At 42.3% G+C, this 24,599-nt stretch overlaps 1 protein-coding gene across 4 annotated transcripts in view; it reads left to right on the top strand.

Annotated features, from left to right (window-relative positions):
* RPH3A (rabphilin 3A) overlaps positions 1 to 24,599 on the top strand; it is a 433,918-nt gene that overhangs the window by 324,539 nt on the left and 84,780 nt on the right. For all 4 annotated transcript variants that reach the window (XM_073625921.1, XM_073625905.1, XM_073625913.1 and 1 more), the window contains one exon: positions 3,949 to 4,028. In XM_073625921.1, coding sequence (XP_073482022.1) covers positions 3,949 to 4,028 — 80 coding nt within the window. The remainder of the gene's footprint in view (positions 1 to 3,948; positions 4,029 to 24,599) is intronic.

Here is a 24,599-nt window from a genome sequence, read left to right as displayed (position 1 = left end):
TGTTTTAGTGTTTAGAGTTCTCATTTTTAGGTAGTATATATTATGCTGACAATTGAGCTTAGTACATATGTACATAAAGTGCATATACCATTAAAAAAAGCACACAGGTTAAAATTCATTCATACATACTCATGTACTATAGCACATTTTCATGTACCAGGTTGGATTCTTAAAGTAAACTCATGCCCAGACTATCAACATTAAAGTATTTGCATATTCTAAATAAACAATAAAGTACTTTTAAACAAAAAACATCAAAAAATGCAGCGCTAATGTGATATGTATAAACCCCAGATTATCCCCAGGTGTAAATATAAGACCACTGGTCATTCATAAATGAGAAACCAATGTTTAGTGAATGAAATCACGAAATCAGTGCAGTGTAGAGTGGATGGTAAAAGGAAAATGTAAAATAAAAAATATAAAATATATAATAAATATATAAAAAATTAGTGAACAAAAAAGTCAACAAAAATGACAAAATGTAGTTTCAACTGTAAAACTCCTCTATAGAGTGTGGTATAGTCCCATATAAGGGAAATATTAGAGTGATGTCCTTTCCCCAGATGATGGGTGAAAATGCATAGGTTTCTCCATATGTCATTCTCAGATAAACATGTGAAATGAAGGGAAGATTGGGTACGCTTACCAAACAAAGATGGACACACACGCCATACGGCGGTGGGTCATACAGGCATTAAGACCATTCACTCCAGCAGGTCTTTAATGGAGGACACGAATGATGTGATGGTGTACTTCAATGGTCACAACCAAAACGATGGAGGGTTGATGATACAGACCAGAAATTCCAATAGACTGACGTGCCTTCATTTAATGCTGTCTAAACACCTGCACCAACTTATCCCAGTGCAAGTAATATGACTTTACTATAATTTTCAGTCACTAATGCTCTGCAGATTTGATATCTCAGCTGATATGCAGAGAATGGTTTCTGGGAACTTTGATACCATCTAATAATAATTTTTCCATGGTCTACTAGTATCTTCAGCTTTTGTTTCTGCCTTACAAAATTATACATAGATCTGATGTCCTTGGAAATACCACACACTGTAACCAGCTTTTGAAGGATTGGAAATTAAGGCACGTCAGTCTCTAAAAACCCAATTTTAGAGTCTTTGTTGTGATCCTGAAGGGTCCTCGAGAGTGAATTCCTTCACAGTACAAGCAGGTGAAGAGGTCAGAAATTGCTTGTTTTAAGGTTCTTTTATAGCTTGTTAAAAATATGGGAATATTTTATTGTCCATAGACTGGAAATAAGCCGGAATTAAGGGTCTGTGCACTCAGGCTTTAAAAGTGGCACCCAATGTGCCTTCTACTCACCCATCCACCAAACATTCCCTGGTCCTAGAAGTAGAAAACCTAGAGTTGTAAGACTTGATGCCCACCCAACTGCCAAGAGAAACACCTTTCTCCAAGGAAGCCAAGAAAAATCCAGATGCCAGTAAATAGTAAGGTATGGTAAAGGGGATGTAGAAAATTACCTCAATGCACCCTTTAAAGCACTGTAGCCCTCAATGGTGTGGGTATAAAAAAAACACAGTATGGCTCTCAATGGCTTACAATAATTTTAAGGCATGGGGAAAAGAAAGGAAACATTTTTGGGTATCTGGTTTTGGAGGTCAACCAGTATGTATGGCAGTAGTGCTCTGTTTCATAAACAATAAGACAAAATTGTTATTAGGCTACCCCTAAAGACCTAAACGGCCCTACTGTTAGAAACTAAAGAAAAGGCTGTTTTTTTATGAAAAGGGAAAAACTTTCCTTTTTACATTCATAAATGCTGTTTTATTCACAGAGCACAAAAGGTTATCTAAAAAAAGTCAATACAACAGTAATTGCATATTTTTTGTCTGATTTTGCCTTGATTGAAACTCGCAAAAAAAGCCATCTGATAAGGATTGAGTTGCTGCTTATTAGTAGGTAAATATGTGTATATTTGATTGAATGCTTAGATATGTAAATTTTGAGATATTGGAGTTGATTTTCTAAAGGCAAATAGGCTTTTTACTTTGCAAGGAAATTTGCCCCAGGGCTTAGTGAATGTAGTAAAGTTTCAGTTTCACTTTGCAAAGATTACCCAGTCACGTGCAATTAAAATAATTTAAAAAACCCTGCATTTTTGCTTGAACATAAATGAATGATAGACGTCATCAGAGGTTCACAGCATTCACTAAGCCCTAGGGAAATTTCCCTTTCCCTTTGCTAAGTGAAAAACATATTTTCCTTTGGTAAAACAAAAACCCATTGAATTCTGTAAATAACAGGCTTTACATAAAAGAGAGGGCCTTGAAAATGGGAAAAGGAGCCTAAAGCTCCATCTGGTGGCTCCAAAAGGGAATGAAAATTTTTTTTTTGGAGTCCTGACCATAATAAATATAGATAGGCATTATAAATGAAACCATTCCCTTTAAATCAGAGTCTTCAACTGAGCCAGTGAAAAGAAGTTGTTTCTAACATTGCAGAAAAAAACTTTCAAATTATAAGCCATATGACCAGCAAAAATTTTGCAAGCTAAAATAACTTTAGAATAGGCAAACATGCAAGTTTACACTAATGAAGTAGAGAGGAGAAGTGCTGTAGGCACGGGCTTGTCTACATAGGAATTAGTAAAAAATAAAAATAAAAAAAAATTATATATATATATATATATATATATATATATATATATATATATATATATATATATATATATATATATATATATAGTATATCTATCTATCTATCCTGGCTTACTGATTCATCCCCAGTAGTCTAGGCCAGGGCACATTGACCAGAGTAATGAAAAATCTGCTTACATGATTATTGCCCAATCTGGCAATAACCACAATAATCAGATGGGTAGGGCGGATGTGTTATGTATGTAAGTATCTTTTTCAGGCATGGGTCAAGTTGCTGCATATGCTGTGTGTTCATCTACTTACATCATAGTAACAGAAAAGCAATTTGGGGTGTCACATGTGAACTCTTATGCCCCGTACACACGGTCGGATTTTCCGATGGAAAATGTGTGATAGGACCTTGTTGTCGGAAATTCCGACCATGTGTAGGCTCCATCACACATTTTCCATCGGATTTTCCGACACACAAAGTTTGAGAGCAGGATATAAAATTTTCCGACAACAAAATCCGTTGTCAGAATTTTCGATCGTGTGTACACAAATCCGACGGACAAAGTGCCACGCATGCTCAGAATTAATAAAGAGATGAAAGCTATTGGCTACTGCCCCGTTTATAGTCCCGACGTACGTGTTTTACGTCACCGCGTTCAGAATGATCGGATTTTCCGACAACTTTGTGTGACCGTGTGTATGCAAGACAAGTTTGAGCCAACATCCATCTGAAAAAATCCTAGGATTTTGTTGTCGGAATGTCCGATCAATGTCCGACCGTGTGTACGGGGCATAACAGTCCAGTTTTCTAGAACTTACTGTGTAATATATATATAATATAATAGCTTTCTTGTTGAGATTTACTATGTATATACGGGAAAGTATTCTTTCCACTTCTTATGTAGACAAAGTACAGGTAGGAAACCCACATTGATGTTTCTTATAAAGGGGGAAGGAAGCCATCAACAGGTGTGTAGAGGGAACAGGCAAGATTTTTGTAGAGTCACTTTAAAAGAGTTATGCCTCATTGATTTTGTTTCACTTCCTGAGCACAGTTGCTGCAAATGACAAACTGTTAATAGCCCATGAAGAATTTGGTTTATTTTCCAGTGGCAAAGAGAATTCCATTGTTGATTAACAGTCATTCATAGTACTACGATAAACAAAGGAAAATAATACTCTGCTAAGTCCTCCATTCATTTTTAACAGCAGAGTAGCCAGATGCATTGAAGAAATTTTTCTAGGGTCTATGTGTATCATTTTAATCGTGAGTGATTTTGGTTTGCTAAAATAATTATTTGTATTCTTTCTTGCAAAGCCACACTGGGAGCCTTGGAATTTAGCCTGTGGTATGACCAAGCCAATAGCAGTTTGCAGTGCGTCATTATCAAAGCTAAGGTAAGTGTCAATGAATGCTAAAATAAAAAAAAACAAAAACATACAAATCCCTTCCCTCATTATGCCTATCTGGAAGAAAGTTGTAGGCTGGGACCCCTAACTACAAAACGTGCCCTCCAAATTATGAAGCCATTGGAAAGCATTGCTGAGTTTCATGAAAATCTGGCATTAACCTAATTATGCTACTTCTCACAGAGGGGTTGATTTTTCTAAAACTGGAGCATGCAAAATCTGGCACAGCTCTGCATAGAAACCAATCAGCTTTCAGGTTTTATTCTCAAAGATTAATTGCACAAGCTGAGGGAAACACTATATGAACCTTGTAAGTAAAGTTTTGTGGAGCATGAAACAAGTTCCACCATCCTAGTAGAGAAGGGCTTGACTGAGTAGTAAGTGCCAGTCTGGCTAGAATATATTTTGTAGGTTGTGCTCAGGGGCGGACTGATAACTCATGGGGCCCCCGGGCAATAGGAGATTATGGGGCCCCCAGGCAATCAGAGATTATGGGGCCACACAGTATACACACACACAGTATACAATCACACAGTATACACATACATGTACACACAGTATACACAGACAGATGTAAAAAAAACACAGATTTATACATACTGTCCCTGGTTTTACTGAGGCTGGCAACCCTGATGGGGCCCCCTAGTGGCCCAGGGCCCTCGGGCAGTGCCAGAGTGGCTCAATGGTCAGTCCGCCCCTGGTTGTGCTTATTTTGTGTGAAAATGCTTCTTATGTTTATGGCTGTAATGGCTAGTATTTAACAACTAAAAAGGAAAAACTATAAAACCTTGCATCCTAAGAAATTGTAACCCCTAAATTAACCAGAGAAAGGTGAGCCAAATCCTTATAAAACATGATCCAGTTCACTCCAGTATGAGAAACATTAATTCCAGACCCCGAACAGTTGGCAGATAACTCCCTGGACCCACATTCTAGTGTGGTTTATTAATATAAATGTCCATTTATATGTTGGGCTTTTAAAAATGCATCCTTTTTTGAAGCAATCTACTGAATCTGCTAGAGCAAGTTCTCGTGGAGGTCTGTTCATTGTTTTCATTGTGTTCATTTGAGTCCTTTCCCTATTATCAGAGGTTAAAGTCCATGTAACCAGTTGCAAGAAGTTCCTCAGTATAGCGCATATACTGAACAAATTTCACTAATTATCTTTATAAGTAATTTATAGTTATATAGTTACAAAAATTTTCTGATCAGTAAATACATTTATGAAATCCTTCCTCGTTTTTGAGGTCTCCTATGTTAAAACATGAACATCCCTAAAGGGCATACTTTTTGTGAACTTGTGCCCAAAAGTGAACTGCTTCTATAGATGCAGTATTGCTAGTGCTTTGTTTAGGAGCAATATTCTCTTTCCTTGAAGTCAATATCAGGGCATTGCAAAGTTATCCATTTTCAACAGGACATTAATATACTTTTCAACTTTTCCTTTACCCAGTTAAACCCATATTAGATTGAATGTCACATGCTTGTTTTGTCCTTTAAATGCATACCTTTACATTTGTTTATTACACATACAACCATCTCTGTAAACTTTAAGGTAGAAGGAATGAATAATTATTGGGACCGGCGCCAAAAAAAGTGTGTGCTATATTAGCTGATGCTGCTCCTAAATTAGTAATTTACTAATACACAATAAATAGAACATTATAGGGTGCTCTATGTGCAATATACTCCAATAATGCAAAAAAAAGGTGCTATAGTGCATGAGCAATAGATAAGCTATTTAGCAATAAAGTGAATCCAATATGTTGTACCATAATATAATGTGTACCCAAATAATACAAAAAAAGTGCTATAATGCAAAAAAAGTGCTATAGTGCATAAACAATATGCTATTTAGCAATAAAGTGAATCCAATATGTATACCATATATTATAATGTGAACCCATATAATGCAAAAAAAATTTGGTGCATAACCAATACTTATGCTACATTGCATTAAAGTGAATCAGTGCAGCAAATAAAATGTTCTCAGATATTAAAAGAACACACAAAAATTCTTCTTGTAATCCAATTACCATCTAATAAAGTGCACATGCATTCTGTTTTGTGCTTCACCCGAAGTGGTATAGCTAAGCGCTCACCAGATGGTAGTGGCCACAGAGTGACTCTCAGGCATATTGACCCTATGTCTTCAACAAGGAATCTTTCCCAAATCTTGGCAGATAAAACTCCTTTCACCAATCAGCAGATATTGTAGGTGACTTCTATCTCTGAATCACAATATTTCAATGCCTCCGCCAAATCTGCAAAAAGTGGCTCCCCATAAAGCCACAGAAAGCAACACTGCTTCAAATCTATATGTGGCTTTTAATAGAAGGTAAAAAGTTTTTAGACTTCTATTGTGCAAATACAGAGTGCCTCTTCACCTTGAATCCCATCAGGGTGGAATTTTTCAATGGAGAATAAGACAAGAAGTTTCGAGGGTATATCAGGCGAGATGTTAATGTTACTCTCTCCCTGACCCTGAAGGTAGCGATGGGATTCAAGGTGAAGAGGCACTCTGTATTTGCACAATAGAAGTTCAATATGCCTGAGGGTCACTCTGTGGCCACTACCATCTGGTGAGCGCTTAGCTGCATGGTAGCCAATCAGCTTCAAACTTCAGCTTTTTCAATTAAAGTGGAGTTCCACCCATTTTTCCCATGTGGCACTAGAGAATACTCATTCCAATGCCATTTTTTTTTTTTTTTAAGGTAAATACCCTTTTTCTTGTATTTTCAGCAGCGGCTGCGGCCTCTTAGGTGATATCATTACTGGGCGATTCGCATGGACTCCTGGGATAGCGGCGTCATGTATCCCAGGAGTCCATGCGAATCACCTAGTGACAAAATCTTGCGTTATTCCCAGATCAGCATTACTGCACATTACCGGCATTACTGCACAAGTGCAAGATCAGGAGGTGCACATTGGGTAGCCAACTGCACCAAATCCCAGAAATTAAGAGAAGAGAGCTTCAGATGCTCACAGCTGACATGGAACCTGCCTGCTTCTGAGATCTTGTTGGTATTCAAATATTTTAACACAAACTACAGGGACTACACATATGACATGTTCTAAATGTTGCTGTATATGTTTAGACAAGTATGGAGGAGTGTTTAAGAAAAAAATAATTTTGGGGACTGGAACTCAGCTTTAAGCTTTGACAAAAAAAAAAACAAAAACTTGGAAGCTGGTTTCTATGCAGAGCTGCACCGGATTTTGCAATCTCCAGTTTTAGTAAATCAACCCCAATAGGTGTGCCATTTACTTACAGCTCTCTCATAAAAATATGCCTTTGATCCCAAAGTCCTTTCTCCTCTTGAAGAGCTTTACGTGTGATATGTAGTATAACAATACACAAAGACTTTAACAACCTATCTGAAAGTGTTAAATTAAAAGTATCCTATTTATGGTCCTCAGATTTTATTTTCGGTATGTGTTGAAGTTTTTTATTTTTTGGTAGAGCAGAGGTCTTAATTAGCAAGGCTGTGCAATTTACAGAGCATGATGTGGGTGTTGTGATCACCCTCTATCAATAACAAGTGATCCTGTTATCTGTGACAGGAATAGCTGCAAGTGTTGCAGAGCTTTTTTGTGACAAAATATTTTCCTTTTCTCTCAATGCAACACATTGTTTTCCATCAGTGCTTGTCTTGAGTAGCACTCATCTAACCTAAACATTTGGGCAGTAACACCTGCTTACTGGCAAAATTCAGATTCCCCAAAAAAGAGTAATTAGAGATACATATGTGTTATTTGGGTTTTATTTGGGCTTTGAAAGTACTGTAAATGCCATTTTTTTATGCAATTTTCTTTCCTGCAACCACGGCAGATGGAGTGTGTAGCTGTAGCCGCTGACAATAATCACATGTAGAAATCTGGCATTTGCAATGGTGGTTAGCCACTGTGCTGCCATGTGGATGGAGGAGGCATCTCTTTTGTGTCAAACAGTCCTATGTCCCAGGGGTGCAATAAGTTAATCAATGCAGATGTACTTTGGAGGGCCGGAGAACCATTGACAACCTGTGTCTGCATTGATTAGCTTATTTGTGCTGGTGGGAAACCTCCGACACATAAATATACACATAAATACTGCATTTCTTTGGACATATACCTATAGGTGGTGGAATAACATTAGTCAGGAGTTATGCTTCTTGATTTGTTCTGTGATATTTGGTGGTTCTTGGTGTGTGAGTGTAGAATAGTGATGTTACCCTCTGAATTTTGAGAATTAAATTTTTATTTCTGATGTTGGTACACAATCACATTTTTGGGGTCAAACTATGATCATTAGAAAATACTAAACAACACACAAAATTGTGACTCGTTTAAAATCTGTATAGCAATGGTGTTGTTTGAGGTTTGTGAAGATACCTGTGGGAGTTTTGGATTAGATTTTTGTGAAAAATATATATTTTTTTTAAATCAGAAAATTCGTTTATTGAGCCACAAGAGACACAATACATATCATGCATCAAATCGTTAAAAATGACACAGTATAAATTGTATTATCAGAAAACATAAATATTATCATGGCCAAGTGTGCATTGTGCAAATAGAAATCATTACAACAGTGGCATCAAAAAAGATTTTTGTACAAATATAGAAAAGAATAACCGTGTTATGCAGGAGAGGCAAGACTCTCCAACCCAACACTGCAAACAGATGACCAACTGGCCATCGAACCAACAACTTTGCTCATGGTTTACTCAAACAAATAGGTACAGTTTCATTGGGACCCAATATGAATGCACCCTCTATCCTGTCACATCAATATATATAAAACATAGAAAATAGAAAAAAAAGAGGAGGATTTCCACCTCACACCTATTGAACAATACATTCTATACCTCTAGCAACAAAATTTCCGAGATGCATTTCTATGCTGATATGTTGAATGTTCCCTGATAAGGATATAATTGACCTGTTCCACCCATTGTTTTTTAGTTGGAACATTTAAAGATAACCAGAATCTGGCCACCATCTTACGAGCTAGGTACAGCAATCTCGTCACTGCTATATTAATAGGGGGGGGGTATATTTCTTCATCTACCGATCCTAAGATGCATATCAGGGGGTCCAAGGGGACCCTAATTTGAAAAACTGAGGAAATTACCTCAGTTATGTCACCCCAGTAACGGTGCAACTTGGGGCATCGCCACATCAGGTGAATCAGTGACCCCTCCTCTCCACAACGTTTGGGACACAGGGAAGAGTCTCTTCTACCCCAACGATATAGTTGTGTTGGTGTGCGGTAAGCCCTATGCAGCAAAAATAGGTGAGATAGTCTATGTGATTGTGAAACGGAGGTTACCGGCCTGAAGGCATATGTCCCATGTGTCGTCATTTACTTCCCCTAGGTCCGCTATCCAGCCTTGCCTACTCGGTAGAGCTGTGGTGTCTTGTATGGCCAATAACAAGTGGGAGTAAATATGAGAGATTAGGCCCTTTTTTTCCTGCCCAAAGAAAATGTCATTTATCAGGGGGTGGGTAACCAGTGAGAGTATAGATGTCTGGCCCTGGGTCTGGAGAGCATGTCGTATCTGAAGGTATCGGTAAAATTGATGCCTGGGAAGTTTAAATTCTGTCTGCAATTCTATAAAAGTTTTTAATACATTCTGATTAAATAATTGAGATATATTATGAATTCCGGCCAGCTTCCAGAGTTAGAAACCGTCTAACCTGTATACTTCTGTTAAATTGGGATTGTCCCAAAGTGGAGTATCTGCCAAAAGACCCAGGATTTTCAGATTAGATTTGACTGTGAGCCATAGTTTTTTCAAAAGAATGACAGTGGGCGCTGATTGTGGCAAATGTGGTAACCCCGCCTCCAAACTCGCTAGCACAGATGTAGTGAGCTTTCCAATCCGCAGCATGCTTTCGACCGAGTCAAAATTGCCCAACAACCCAAAACCACTTAAATGTTGCAGTTGAGAAGCATAGAAATATAGTTTAGGGTTAGAGACTGCGGCTCCTCCCCGGTCTTTACCATACTGCAGAGTGGAAAGACTTATAATGGCAACTTTCTTTCTCCATATTAAGGATCTAAACAATGTATCTATACGGTTAAACCATCTGCGGGGTATCCATTGCGGAGAGTTGTGCATGATGTACAATAGTTGGGGTCCCCAGACCATCTTGATTAAATTTATTCTGCCAATTACTGACAATGGGAGTTTACACCAAGCATTGCACGTCATTTGGAGTCTTTTAAAAAGGGGTAATAAGTTATCCTCTAAATATTTCTTTGGGTCAGCCGACACCTGCACTCCCAAATATTTAAATGAGGAAGCTACTTTAAGGGGTTCAGCACTAGCTGGTAAGGTGATTGATGTGTCATCTACCGGAAGAATGACCAATTTACTCCAATTAATAGAGAATCCTGATAAGGATCCAAACTGATGTATTATTTGCATTACATTCGTGAGGGAGGCATCTACGTCCCCCAGGTAGAGCAGAGTGTCATCCGTGTAAAGGGAGATCTTATCGGAAAATGGTCCTCTGACAAAACCCACAATGGACTGTGAGGATCTAACCGTAGCCGCCAGTGGTTCAAGGGCTAGCGCAAATAACAGGGGCAAAAGTGGACACCCCTGTCTCGTACCCCTGAAAAGGGGGAATGAATCTGAAAGATCACCATTTACGCGGATCCTAGCCGTGGTGGCGGCATACAGCAGTTTTACCCATTGAATGAAATTATCTCCTAGGCCAAAGCGCTTCAGAACTTCCCATAGATAAGGCCATTCAACACTATCAAAGGCCTTAGCGGCATCTAGTGAATAGAATAGCTCTCCTGCCTGGATTATCAACAGGTATCTGAAGGTTAAGAAAAAGTCGTCTGATGTTAAGGGCTGTAGATCACGATGGGATAAACCCTGATTGGTCCCTATGGACCACCTTATGAATAACTTTGGCTAATCTGGTGGCCAACACCCTTGCAAGAAGTTTTACATCAGTTGTTAATAGCAATATGGGTCTATAAGAGTCTGGGGAATGGGCCTCTTTACCAGGTTTAAGGAGAAGGACAATAATTGCTTCATTCATGGATTGGGGTAGGCTTCCTGATTTTTTTAGCATCTTCAAACACCTCCCTCAAATGCAGCAACAACGTTTCAGAGTATCGCTTATATACCTCCGCCGTCAAGCCATCCGAACCCGGAGACTTGCCAGGAGAGGTAAGCGCCAGCGCCTCCAGCAGCTCTTCAGCCACAAGGGGAGCATTCAGTTGCTCTACGTCTTGGGCCAGAAGCCGTGGTAATTGACATTGTTCCAAGAAAGAATTAATTTCTGCCGCAGAGGGCGTGACCTTAGAGGAGTACACATCAGCATAGAAATCTCTAAACGTGGATAGTATGTCTGTATGAGAGGAGACCAATATCTCCGCAGAGTAATAGTAATTAGTAATAGCTCCTATATGGGACAAACCCTTTTGTGATCGCACCATCGTAGCAAGCATATGGCCTGTGGTTTCCCCTTCCTCAAAGTATTTCTGTTGAAGGAAGAACCTTTTATTTTCTGCTTTTGTCAATACCAAGTGCTTGGCCATGTGTTGAGCCTCAAGAAAAGTTTTCTCGGTGAGATCCGAGGGGGAGTCAACAAAAGCCGATTCAGCCCTCTGCACCTTGCCCAGAACAGAATGCTCCCAAGCCTTGGTCCCTGTCTTAATGGCACTAATAGATTTAATAAATTGACCTCTTAGGAATGCTTTTAAGGTATCCCAAAAGACACCAGGGCTAGCCGTAGGTTTGTTAAACCGAATAAATGTGTTCAGGTTGTCCTGGATAGGATCAGGGTTAGGAAATAGTGATAACCAGAATGGATTAAGTTTCCAGCAAACCTTCTTGGATATGCCAGACGTACATATCTCTATGCACAGGGGAGAGTGATCAGATAAAGTTCTCGCCTCGTATTTTGAGGAAGTTACTAGTGGTAGCATCATGTCATTGCCAAGACTGAGATCAATTCTGGAGAGACCTTTATGTGTGGCAGAATAACAAGAGTAGCGTTTAACTTGTGGATGGCTCGTCCTCCAAACATCCCTGAATCCCAACTCCAAAACAAGACGAGCAAAGGCCGTCTGCCCACCATTTATCTTACTCTGAGGGGCTTTTGAGAGCTTGTCAAGATCTGTATCTAAGTAGTTGTTAAAATCACCCACAATAAATGCTGGAATCCCCGGGTGTTGTGACAGAAAGGTAGCCAAGGTCTTAACAACTTCCACCGAGAAGGGGGGCAGTATATATATACTCCCAATAATACAGTGTAAACCATCTATTGAACATACCAAAAATACGTAATGCCCGTGAGGGTCAATAAATGATTCTGTATGTGTAAAGGGGACATCCTTTCCTATCAATACACTGACTCCCCTTGCATAAGACGAGAAGACAGAGTGAAACTGGGCACCAAATAATTTGACGGAGAATGGAGATTCTTGCCCAGGTGCGATATGCGTCTCCTGAAGACACATCACAGATGAACCCAGGCGTTTAAGCATATGAAGTACCACTAGACGTTTCACCCTGTCTCCCAGACCTCTAACATTCCAACTAGTAAGAACTATTTGCTTAGCCATACAACATTAAGGCATATGTAACCAAGGCAGGTGTGTAAGGGATATAGTAAATATCCTTTAGATGACCAATAGAATGTCGAGCAAGACAAGAAATGGTAGGCAGTCTTTGGTGTAAGAAATGGAATCTGTAAAAGAACAGGTTAAGCAACACCAGGGCTAACGATTCAGCTAGGTCCCAAATGACACAAAGCAAAAAAAACAAAAAATAAAAATAGAAAAACTGTATTGTCCACGAAGGACTCTTATCCGGGGGGCTAAGTTCACTAGCCGGCTTTGAAGAGCCAATAGGCAACAGGCCTCGTAGTGTGTGCATGAACGTGAATAGAACTGACATGCTTTGTGAACACAGTCCTCCGCCTTTAAAGGAGTTTGACAATCTTGTGACCAAACTAATTGTATAAAGATGAAAATTGTACCACTGTTACATGAGAAATAAAATGTTGATATTCAGAGATTTCTGCGCCATCTACTCAAATCTTCCCGCAAGGATCTTTCCTCTCTGTCCAACCATTGCATTACCATCACAGGTTTCTCAAAGAAATGAACTTCATCTCTGGCTACCACACGTAGACAAGCCGGATAGAGCATGGAATATTGTAGATCCAAAGAGCGAAGTCTCTTTTTGACATCATTAAACGGGGCCCGCTGTTTTTGCACTTCAGCTGAAAAGTCTGGAAATAATGATATTTTAGAGTTATCAATCACCAAAACATACCCCAGGGTATGTGCTTTTGACAATATAATATCTCTATCTCTGTAGTGGAGCATTTTGAAAAGAAAAGCTCTGGGGGGATTACCCGGAGGCAAAGGCCTGGAAGGGACGCGATGTGCTCGTTGCACTGCAAACATAGGAGAGAATGAGTCCTTTTCAAACTTTTCCAATAGCCATTTTTCAATGAAATCAACCGGATTTCTCCCCTCCATTTTTTCAGGGATGCCAATAGCTCCTACGTTATTTCTGCGAAGTCTATTTTCTAAATCATCAAGTTTTGCGGCGTGTTTAGCCACCATTATCTGCTGTGTATGTGAGTCTCTCTGCATGGGGGCCCATTCATCTTCTATGATGCTAATGCGCCCTTCAATGGCAGAAGTCCGATCCCTTAGTTTCTGCATATCTTGACGCATAAAAGACATCTCAGCTTTCATCCCTTTAACTTCCGTGGCCAGTGCAGTGATAGAAAGATTGCAGGATGTGACCGTGGAGTAGATATCTCTAAGTGTGGGCTCCTGCTCAACCGAGCCTGAGGATTGGGCCTTGTGTGCGCTCTGGGGCCTGGGTAGATTACTCACTGTGTCCCAAGGCAGCAGCGAAGCATGCGGATCCTCCAAAGGCATGGTGTCGTCCGCCTCAGACTGTGAGCCACTTCGACTCTCAGCTCCATTGCCAGGCACCTCAGGTGAGTCCCACAGATCATTCTGGGAGAACAGCCTCTGAACGGCCTCCCTGTGCTTCATCGCAGCCGTTTTTAAGGCCGCGTTGCCATCTTGGGCCTCATGGTCCGGAGCAGAGCGGGCCGAGGAGCCGCGTTTAGGTAGCTTTGAAGCCTTGCAGAAGTACCGCTGTAGCTAGGCGAGCGTGACAGGTAAACAGGGGAACAATCCGGTACAAAATTCGGGTGGTCAGCAATGATTTGCAGGATTTTAAAGCGGATTTTCGGCGGAGCTCACAAGACGTGCGACTGACTACATCTGCTGCCAAGCCACGCCCCGTGAAAAATATATTTTAACAAAACATGAAAACATTACACATTACATGGAAATGCATCCCTTTTCAGACTTTCAGCCCAGGTTCACACTGACAGCGGGAATGAAATTGTGCGAGTTCGGCTGAACTCGCACGATTTCATTCCCGCATGTCAGTCCCGACTTCGGGGGGCAATTTCAGAGAAATCTGTGCGGGTTGCTGCACAGATGTCTATGGAAATCGCACCCCAAAGTCGCCAAAAGTAGTACAGAAACTACTTCTGGGAATCGTGTGGTGCCGCAAATGCGGCATAAAACGATTCGGATGGTGCCATTGTTGGCAATTGCCGTTGATTTGGCATGCGATTTGACATGTCAAATCGCATGCCAAATCGCTCCAGTGTGAACCAGGGCTCAATGATATTTCAGTTTATACATCACTTTTTTCAGCAGTTTAAACACAGATTATCTTTAACAAATATACCACATATTTAATAACCATTTAGGCTATCATATCATGCTCTAAACATTATTTCCATGTGCAATTACAGTGTTTCTTGCACGACTAATGATTTGGACGGTCTCTGTTATCTGTGACCTATAGTGAATTTGATTTTGTATTTTTCCCGAGTGCTATAGTGAATTCCATTTTTGCGCTAATGTACACAGATTTGCTATTTTGCAAGTATTTATTCGCGCATTTGCATATTTGCGCTATAGTAAATCAACCCCACAGTGTTCACATTTAGTTTTACAACTGAGAATGAAAATCTGACAGCATAGTACAGACAGGGTTAATTATGTTAAACATTACTTCCCAGCCCCCTCCTCAAAGCTGGGCCTTTGGTACCTCTAATGATGTGTGCCACATTGCTAGCTGCTGCTACTTTCTCTAAAAATGTTGCTTACATGCAGCCTCTGAAGGTGATATCACTGATAAAGTTCCAACAGTGAAATTAGTAGCTGGTTGCTTGCTGTGCATCCCCTCCATTCAGCCCATCCCTTTTTTCAAAGAATGCAATGGGGTTGAGTTACTAAAGGCAAACAGACTGTGCACTTTTCAAGTGCGGTTGCTTTAGAGCTTAGTAAATGAGGGAAAGGTCTCTGACTTCCACCATCCAATCATGTGCAAGCAAAGATGCTCTTTTTTATTTCCTTGAATGTGATTGTTTATTCTTTGCAAAGTTAAGCTTTTCCTCATTTACTAAGCTCTGAAATAACTGCAATTGCAAAGTGCACAGTCTATTTGACTTTGGTAAATCCACCTCAATGTGTTCTGTGATTGGACAAGGGGGATCATGACATTTTACATCCTTCCAATTACAGAAGGCCTTGTATAAAAGAATACAAGATGCTTGTTGAAGGAGGAGCTACACAGCAAGCGACTCACTGTGATTGTTTGTGCTCCAGCCCCATGTCGATTGCACCACTAGAACTTTAGTGGTGATATCACCTTTGGAGGCCGCATTTAAAGAGGAACTGCAGTCTGCTCACATAATTTGTACCATGTACTTCTATGAAAACGTATCCTGTGCTCTTTGTATTGCTTCCTTTGTGTGAAATATCTGTCCAGTGTAGCCGGTTTTCTGTCTGTGCTGGGAACTCAGGCTGCTCCCCTCCAAAGATCAGACATGTCCTGACACACCCCTCCTGCACAGCCTTTCACTGGAAAGTTCAGTGTGCTGCTGCTTCTTGTCCCCTAGCTCTCTGATGTAGCTGAGAATAGAAGGTATATGATCACTTACAAAAAAAGAAGGGGAAAACAGGTATTTATAATTTTTTTTTTATATGCATACACAAATGTTTTGTTAATTTCTATTTTAAACTGAATAGATTGTTTTACAAGGTCAGGGTACACATATATTTTAACCACTTCACGCCCGCTCTATACCCGAAAGACGGCTACAGTGTGGGCTTAGATTGCCAGGAGGGTGCTCTGTGATCACCGAGTGATCACAGATCAGAGTAAAGGGCCGATCCCATCAGTGCCACCTCTCAATGCCCCTCAGTGCCTCCTATCAGTGCCCATCAGTGCCACCTGTCAGTGCAGCCTCATCAGTGCCGCCTCATCAGTGCCCATCAGTGCCACCTATCCATGCCCATCAGTGCCACCTATCAGTCCCCATCAGTGCCACCTTATTAGTGTCCATCAGTGCAGCCTATCAGTGCCCATCAGTGCAGCCCCATCAGCGCACAGCAATGAAGGAGAAAAATTACCTGTTTGCAAAATTTTACATCAAACTGAAAATTGGCCTGGGCAGGAAGGGGCTATATGTGCCCAGTAAGCAAGTGGTTAACCAGTGCTTGCAGCTACAAAGGTCAGTTACTTCTTAAGAATATGTAAATACTTATGTCTATGGCCTGGCCACAGGTTCACTTTAAAGACTTTTTTCACATTTTTCTTCCTGTCATTAGTTGCTGTCTGTGTCCATTTGGGAGACTTCAGTGTACTTCAGGCAAATGCAAATTTGAATAGAAATCTTTACAAAAGGGGAATTCTCTTCTTAGATGGTTGTCATCAAAACAGGTATCCTCCTTAGAAGATTTATTTTCTCCTCCTGTGCTGGTGCCAATGGTGCCTAAGATTTTGGATTTCCCATCACCACCTCAGTGATAATAGGCACCAGGACAAACAGAATGCCTAGTGGGGACACAGACAACAAAGAAAATCTGACAGGGGTCCTAATACCTCTAATCAGGGTGGATATACAGTATCTCACAAAAGTGAGTACACCCCTCACATTTTTGTAAATATTTTATTTATATTTTTTCACGTGACAACATTGAAGAAATGACACTTTGCTACAATGTAAAATAGTGAGTGTACAGATTGTATAACAGTGTAAATTTTCTGTCCCCTCAAAATAACTCAACACACAGCCATTACTATCTAAACCGCTGGCAACAAAAGTGAGTACACTGCTAAGTGAAAATGTCCAAATTGGACCCAAAGTGTCAATATTTTGTGTGGCCACTATTGTTTTCCAGCACTGCCTTAACTCTCTTGGGCATGGAGTTCACCAGAGCTTCACAGGTTGCCACTGGAGTCCTCTTCCACTCCTCCATGACGACATCACAGAGCTGGTTGATGTTAAAGACCTTTTGCTTCTCCACCTTCCATTTAAGGATGCCCCACAGATGCTCAATAGGGTTTAGGTCTGGAGACATGCTTGGCCACTCCATCACCTTTGACCTCAGCTTCTTTAGCAAGGCCGTGGTGGTCTTGGAGGTGTGTTTGGGGTCATTATCATGTTGGTATACTGCCCTGCGGCCCAGTCCCTGAACTGTAGCTCCCCAGTGCCGGCAGCACTCATGCAGCCCCAAACCATAACACTCCCACCACCATGCTTGACTGTAGGCAAGACACACTTATCTTTGTACTCCTCACCTGGTTGCCGCCACACACGCTTGACACCATCTGAACCAAAAAATGTTATCTTGGTCACATCAGACCACAGGGCATGGTTCCAGTAATCCATGTCCTATTCTGCTTGCCTTCAGCAAACTGTTTGTGGGCTTTCTTGTGCATCATCCTTCTGGGAGGACAGCCATGCAGACCAATTTAATGCAGTGTGCGTATATGGTCTGAGCACTGACAGGCTGATCCCCCACCCCTTTATCCTCTGCAGCAATGCTGGCAGCACTGATACGTCTATTTCCCAAATACAACCTCTGGATATGACGCAGAACACGTGCACTCAGCTTCTTTGGTCGACTGTGGTGAGGCCTGTTCTGAGTGGAACCTGTCCTGTTAAACTGCTGTATGGTCCTGGCCACCGTACTGCAGCTCAGTTTCAGGGTCTTGGCGAACTTCTTATAGCCTAGGCCATCTTTATGTAGAGCAACAATTCTTCTTTTCAGATCCTCAGAGAGTTCTTTGCCATGAGGTGCCATGTTGAACTTCCAGTGACCAGTATGAGAGAGTGAGAGCGATAACACCAAATTTAACACATCTGCTCCCCATTCACAACTGAGACCTTGTAACACTAACGAGTCACATGACACCGGGGAGGGAAAATGACTAATTGGACCCAATTTGGACATTTTCACTTTGGGGTGTACTCACTTTTGTTGCCAGTCGTTTAGACATTAATGGCTGTGTGTTGAGTTAGTTTGAGGGGACAGCAAATTTACACTGTTATACAAGCTGTACACTCACTACTTTACATTGTATTAAAGTGTAATTTCTTCCATGTTGTCACATGAAAAGATATAATAAAATATTTACAAAATGTGAGGGGTGTACTCACTTTTGTGAGATACTGTAAATCAATGATTAAAAAAAAAAAATCATACAAATCAAATTTTTTTTATTTAAATCAGATTTTTATGATTTAAATCGATTTTTTTGATTCTTATCAAATTTTTTTTAAGAAAAAGGCATTTGGAGTAAAAATCAGGTAGTTTTCTATTTAAGATACATTAATAATTTAGTTTATTCAGCATGAAATGGTGCTTAGTTATGCAGCATGAGGCTGTATATATTTAAATTTTTGGTAAACTCATTCAATGAATCCAAGCTCTGCAAGCTGAGATAACATGCACTGCATTGATACATTCACACAATGTCACAGTAACCATGAGAGAAACCAAAGTTCAAGAATATTCCTTTATCCCATTGTTTTGCAAATCTATGTACACTACAAACTGCATGATTGAATCGGTTCTGATATCACTGTTTTACTAACCTGACAGCTTATTATTCTAAATAGGAAATGTTCATTTTGTTTGCAAGTTGTAAAGATTCTAACTACCAGCAAGAATGAGTCCTTACATTTAAAGAGCACCTGTCATTTCAGATCCATCATGGCAGCGCTTGTTAGCGGGCATCCACTTACTGCTGCCACGTTCCTCACCTTGTTGTGTCCCTGCCACATCACCAGCCGTCCCATAAAAGTGATGGGACTGTTGGTGAGTCTACAGCGGGTCAGAGAAGGAGCCGCTGGGGGACAGAGATGACAGTTGCTCTTTAAAAACTATGATTTAAATCAAGCCTTTTTACTAGTGATTTAAATCATGATTTAAATTGATCTGATTTAAATCAAATCCACCCTGCTTCTAATACTGCCTGACGCTATCCAAAACTAGAAAATGCATTGGCTTTGCATACACTTATATTACATACACTTAATCAGATATGATGTGAAATATATGAAACTAAAGTTGTTTGTGGTGTTTTTAAACTTTCACTCTCTAAGTGACAAGTAGGAATTTTAAGAGATGTGATGAAGCAACCCAGACAGTTCTGATTTCAGGCACCTTGATAAATGAGATTAAAACTGAGCCCCACAGAGTAACAGACATCAATAATCTCAGTGTACATAGTAGTCCTCAGCCACACACATTTTCTAAAAATAAAAAACACCAACAGAGCTGAGGTTCAGAATGTCATTAGTGCATACTCTGTTGTCAAATAGACTACAAATTACATTTTATGCACAAATGCTTTTTTTAACCTCATTAGGTGATATTGACTTTCTCAGGCATTCCTTTGTGGACAAAGTTTGTGAACCTATTACCCGACACACCTCATGTCACTGTGGAAAACCACCAGAACGGACGTGTTGAAAAGATTTAATCTCTTAACCCTACTACAAAAAACATAAAAGGATTTTTCTTTCAGCAGTCAGGGTTCAGGTTATGGTTTGCAGTAAAGAATATTTGTGTTTTGTTATGTAAAAAATAAAAGGGAACGCAAACTATACAAGAAGTAGTTCTTTTGAAGAGACAAGTGACCCATATTTTATCTGGCTGGCTGTGTAGGTATATTCAACAACGTATTTATTTAAATTCACTGCAGCCTGTAAGCAGCTTATACTTGAACCCAATTTGTTAACAGTACTGACAATATATAAATATAACTTTTATGCATTATTGTGTTTAACATCTATATGCATTTGCTCTATAGGCATATGTGGGCTTATGTACTTTTTTGCCAATGACTGCTTTTTATTTCTGGCCTGGAACTCTCTCCAGACCCACCTTTATAAACGGCTCCATAACATACTAAATATTCTTCTCCGGAAGCTGTCTGTCTTTCTTTATAAAATTACATGGGCCTATTAAATTTACTCTTGCTAAAATATCAGGTGATTCTATTCAGAAAGGTAGATGTTCACAAGTATTTTCTTCCTTACACCCCCCAATAAAAAAGACAAAAAAAAGTTGAATGTGGTTCTAAAAGGGGTGTATAATATTGACAAATATGTTCGATATTAATGTAAAAGAAATCGACTTGGTGTAAATAATAAGAATAATATATGTTATTATTTAAAAAAATACAAACATTTCTGTGTATACCTTGAAATTATATATGTAGCTGGGACAGCCATATTTAGACCCCTTTCACACTGGGGTGGTTTGCAGGCGTTATTGCGCTAAAAATACCGCCTGCAAACCACCCCTAAACAGCCTCCGCTGTTTGTTCAGTGTGAAAGCCCGAGGGCTTTCACACTGAAGCGGTGCGCTGGCAGGACGGTAAAAAAAATCCTGCGAGCCGCATCTTTGGAGCGGTGAAGGAGCGGTGTGTTCACCGCTCCTAAACCGCTCCTGCCCATTGAAATCAATGGGACAGCGCGGCTATACCGCGGCAATACCGCGGCTATAGCCGTGCTGTACGAGTGGTTTTAACCCTTTTTCGGCCGCCAGCGGGTGTTAAAACCGCACCGCTAACGGCCGAATACAGCCGCAAAAATGATGGTAAAACAGCGCTAAAAATAGCGCTGTTTTACTGCCGACGCCCCCACCGCCCCAGTGTGAAAGGGGCCTTACTCATTAAATATGCAGCTTCTGCTTTGAAGTGACATGCAGTGGTTATGCTTTACTATTCCCTCTTACAATGCAAGTCTATAGGCTGTTTGACTCATTGAATGCAATGCTCTTTATCAGGGCCGCCATCAGGGGGGTACAGCCCATACATTTGTAAGGGGCCCCAGTGCCTGGATGGGCCCGGCCGACTGGCAGGGATGTGAGAAGGTAGGGGTGGGTGCAGAGGAGCTCCGTGGATGCTCCTGTATGTGTGTGAGTCAGCAGGCTGCTGCTCTGTCATGAGCTGACATCGGACTCTTTGCTGCCACCTCTGGCCATTTCCTGGATGTGCACCACTCTGCATGTGGAAACAAGAGCTGGGACTAGGACCACCTTACAAGTAAGGGCTGTTGTGCAGGGGGGGCTGTGTGTATGACTGTGTACATGCCTGCGTCTGTACATGCCTGCGTCTGTACATGCCTGTGTGTGTACATGTCTGTGTGTGCATGTCTCTGTGTGTGTACATGCCTGCATCTGTACATGCCTGTGTGTGTGTGTGTACATGCCTGTCTGTGTGTGTACATGACTGTGTGTGTACATGTCTTGTGTGTACATGTCTCTGTGTGTATACATGCCTGTTTGTGTACACCTATGTGTGTACATGTCTCTGTATGTGTACATGTCTTGTGTGTGTGTATACATGCCTGTGTGTGTACGTGCATGTCATATATACACATGTGAGTGGTGTTGGGAGGGTAAAGATGTGAGGGGGCTGAGAGCATACAGATGTGAGGGGGCTGAGAGCATACAGGTGTGAGGGGGGGCTGAGAGCGTACAGATGTGAGGGGGCTGAGAGCATACAGGTGTTAGGGGGGCTGAGAGCATACAGGTGTGAGGGGGGCTGAGACCGTACAGATGTGAGGGGGGCTGAGAGCGTACAGGTGTGAGGGGGGCTGAGAGTGTACAGATGTGAGGGGGCTGAGTGCATACAGGTGTGAGGGGGGGGCTGAGAGCGTACAGATGTGAGGGGGCTGAGAGCATACAGGTGTGAGGAGGGCTGAGAGTGTACAGATGTGAGGGGGGGCTGAGAGCATACAGATGTGAGGGGGCTGAGAGCATACAGGTGTGAGGGGGGCTGAGAGCGTACAGATGTGAGGGGGCTGAGAGCATACAGGTGTGAGGGGGGCTGAGAGCATACAGGTGTGAGGGGGGCTGAGACCGTACAGATGTGAGGGGGGCTGAGAGCATACAGGTGTGAGGGGGGCTGAGAGTGTACAGATGTGAGGGGGCTGAGTGCATACAGGTGTGAGGGGGGGCTGAGAGCGTACAGATGTGAGGGGGCTGAGAGCATACAGGTGTGAGGAGGGCTGAGAGCGTACAGATGTGAGGGGGGGCTGAGAGCATACAGGTGTGAGGGGGGCTGAGAGTGTACAGATGTGAGGGGGCTGAGTGCATACAGGTGTGAGGGGGGGCTGAGAGCGTACAGATGTGAGGGGGCTGAGAGCATACAGGTGTGAGGGGGGCTGAGAGTGTACAGATGTGAGGGGGCTGAGTGCATACAGGTGTGAGGGGGGCTGAGAGCGTACAGATGTGAGGGGGCTGAGAGCATACAGGTGTGAGGAGGGCTGAGAGTGTACAGATGTGAGGGGGGGCTGAGAGCATACAGATGTGAGGGGGGGCTGAGAGCATACAGGTGTGAGAGGGGGGGCTGAGAGCGTACAGGTGTGAGGGGGGGCTGAGTGCGTACAGGTGTGAGGGGGGCTGAGAGCGTACAGATGTGAGGGGGCTGAGAGCATACAGGTGTGAGGAGGGCTGAGAGCATACAGGTGTGAGGGGGGCTGAGGGGGCTGAGTGTGAGGGGTGAGGGGGAGCGTACAGGTGTGAGGGGGGCTGAGAGCGTACAGGTGTGAGGGGGGCTGAGAGCGTACAGGTGTGAAGGGGGCTGAGAGCGTACAGGTGTGAGGGGGGCTGAGACCGTACAGATGTGAGGGGGCTGAGAGCATACAGATGTGAGGGGGCTGAGAGCATACAGATGTGAGGGGGGGCTGAGAGCATACAGATGTGAGGGGGCTGAGAGCGTACAGGTGTGAGGGGGGCTGAGAGCATACAGGTGTGAGGAAGCTGAGTGCATACAGGTGTGAGGGGGCTGAGTGCATACAGGTGTGAGGGGGCTGAGAGCATACAGGTGTGAGGGGGCTGAGAGCATACAGGTGTGAGGGGGCTGAGAGCATACAGGTGTGAGGGGGGCTGAGAGCATACAGGTGTGAGGGGGGCTGAGAGCGTACAGGTGTGAGGGGGGCTGAGAGCGTACAGGTGTGAGGGAGCTGAGAGCGTACAGGTGTGAGGGGGCTGAGAGCGTACAGGTGTGAGGGGGCTGGGAGCGTACAGGTGTGAGGGGGCTGGGAGCGTACAGGTGTGAGGGGGCTGGGAGCGTACAGGTGTGAGGGGGGCTGGGAGCGTACAGGTGTGAGGGGGCTGGAAGCGCACAGGTGTGAGGGGGCTGGAAGCGCACAGGTGTGAGGGGGCTGAGAGCATACAGGTGTGAGGGGGGCTGAGGCACTGAAGGACTTGGTGGGATGGCTAGTGGGCAGATTTGGTGATACAGCCAGTGGGCAGGACCCTGGGGAATGTTGGTGGTCAGGCTCGGAGGCGGCAGGCCTAAAGCTGTATAAGGGGCCCCACAATTTCTGATGGATGCCTTGCTCTCCACGTATGGCTGGGTCTTCTTCTGTTTTGTTAATCGGCTAAGCAGGCCATAGAATATGTGATTTTTCTTCCCAGCAACCATGGGTTGCAGGAAAGAAAATTGCTTGATTCCCCCATCAACACAGTCAGTGTTGATGGGGGAATCCCTCCCATGTAAGGATGAGCCGAACCCATGTACGAACCCATGTACGGTTCGGTTCGCACCAGAACATCCGAACAGGCAAAAAATTCGGAAGAGCACACGAACACCGTTAAAGTCTATGGGACACTAACATGAAAGATCTAAAGTGCTCATTTTAAAGGCTTATATGCAAGTTATTATCTTAAAAAGATTTTTGGGGACCTGGGTCCTGCCCCAGGGGACATGTATCAATGCAAAAAAAGTTTTAAAAACAAAAGTTTTTTTGGGAGCAGTGATTTTAATAATGCTTAAAGTGAAACAATAAAAATGAAATATTCCTTTAAATATCGTGCCTGGGGAGTGTCTATAGTATGCCTGTAAAGTGGCGCATTTTTCCCATGTTTAGAACAGTACCACAGCAAAATGAAATTTCTAAAGGAAAAATGTAATTTAAAACTGATCGCGTAATGAATTGTCGGATTTCGGCAATATAGATAAAACTCATTGAAAAAAACGGCATGGGTTCCCCCCAGTCCATTACCAGGCCCTTTGGGTATGGTATGAATATTAAGGGAAACCCCAAACCAAAACATTAAAAAAATTTTTTGTGGGGGTCCCCCCAAGATCCATACTGGGCCCTTCAGGTCAGAACGTACTAACAGCCAAAACCAACGGTCATTATCCTGTATGTTTCGCTGCCTTTGATACAGTTGACCACCCCCTCCTC

Source organism: Aquarana catesbeiana, linkage group LG01, assembly GCF_042186555.1.
Source record: "Aquarana catesbeiana isolate 2022-GZ linkage group LG01, ASM4218655v1, whole genome shotgun sequence".
Classification (NCBI taxonomy): domain Eukaryota; kingdom Metazoa; phylum Chordata; class Amphibia; order Anura; family Ranidae; genus Aquarana; species Aquarana catesbeiana.
This window is presented reverse-complemented; position numbering and strand designations above follow the sequence as displayed.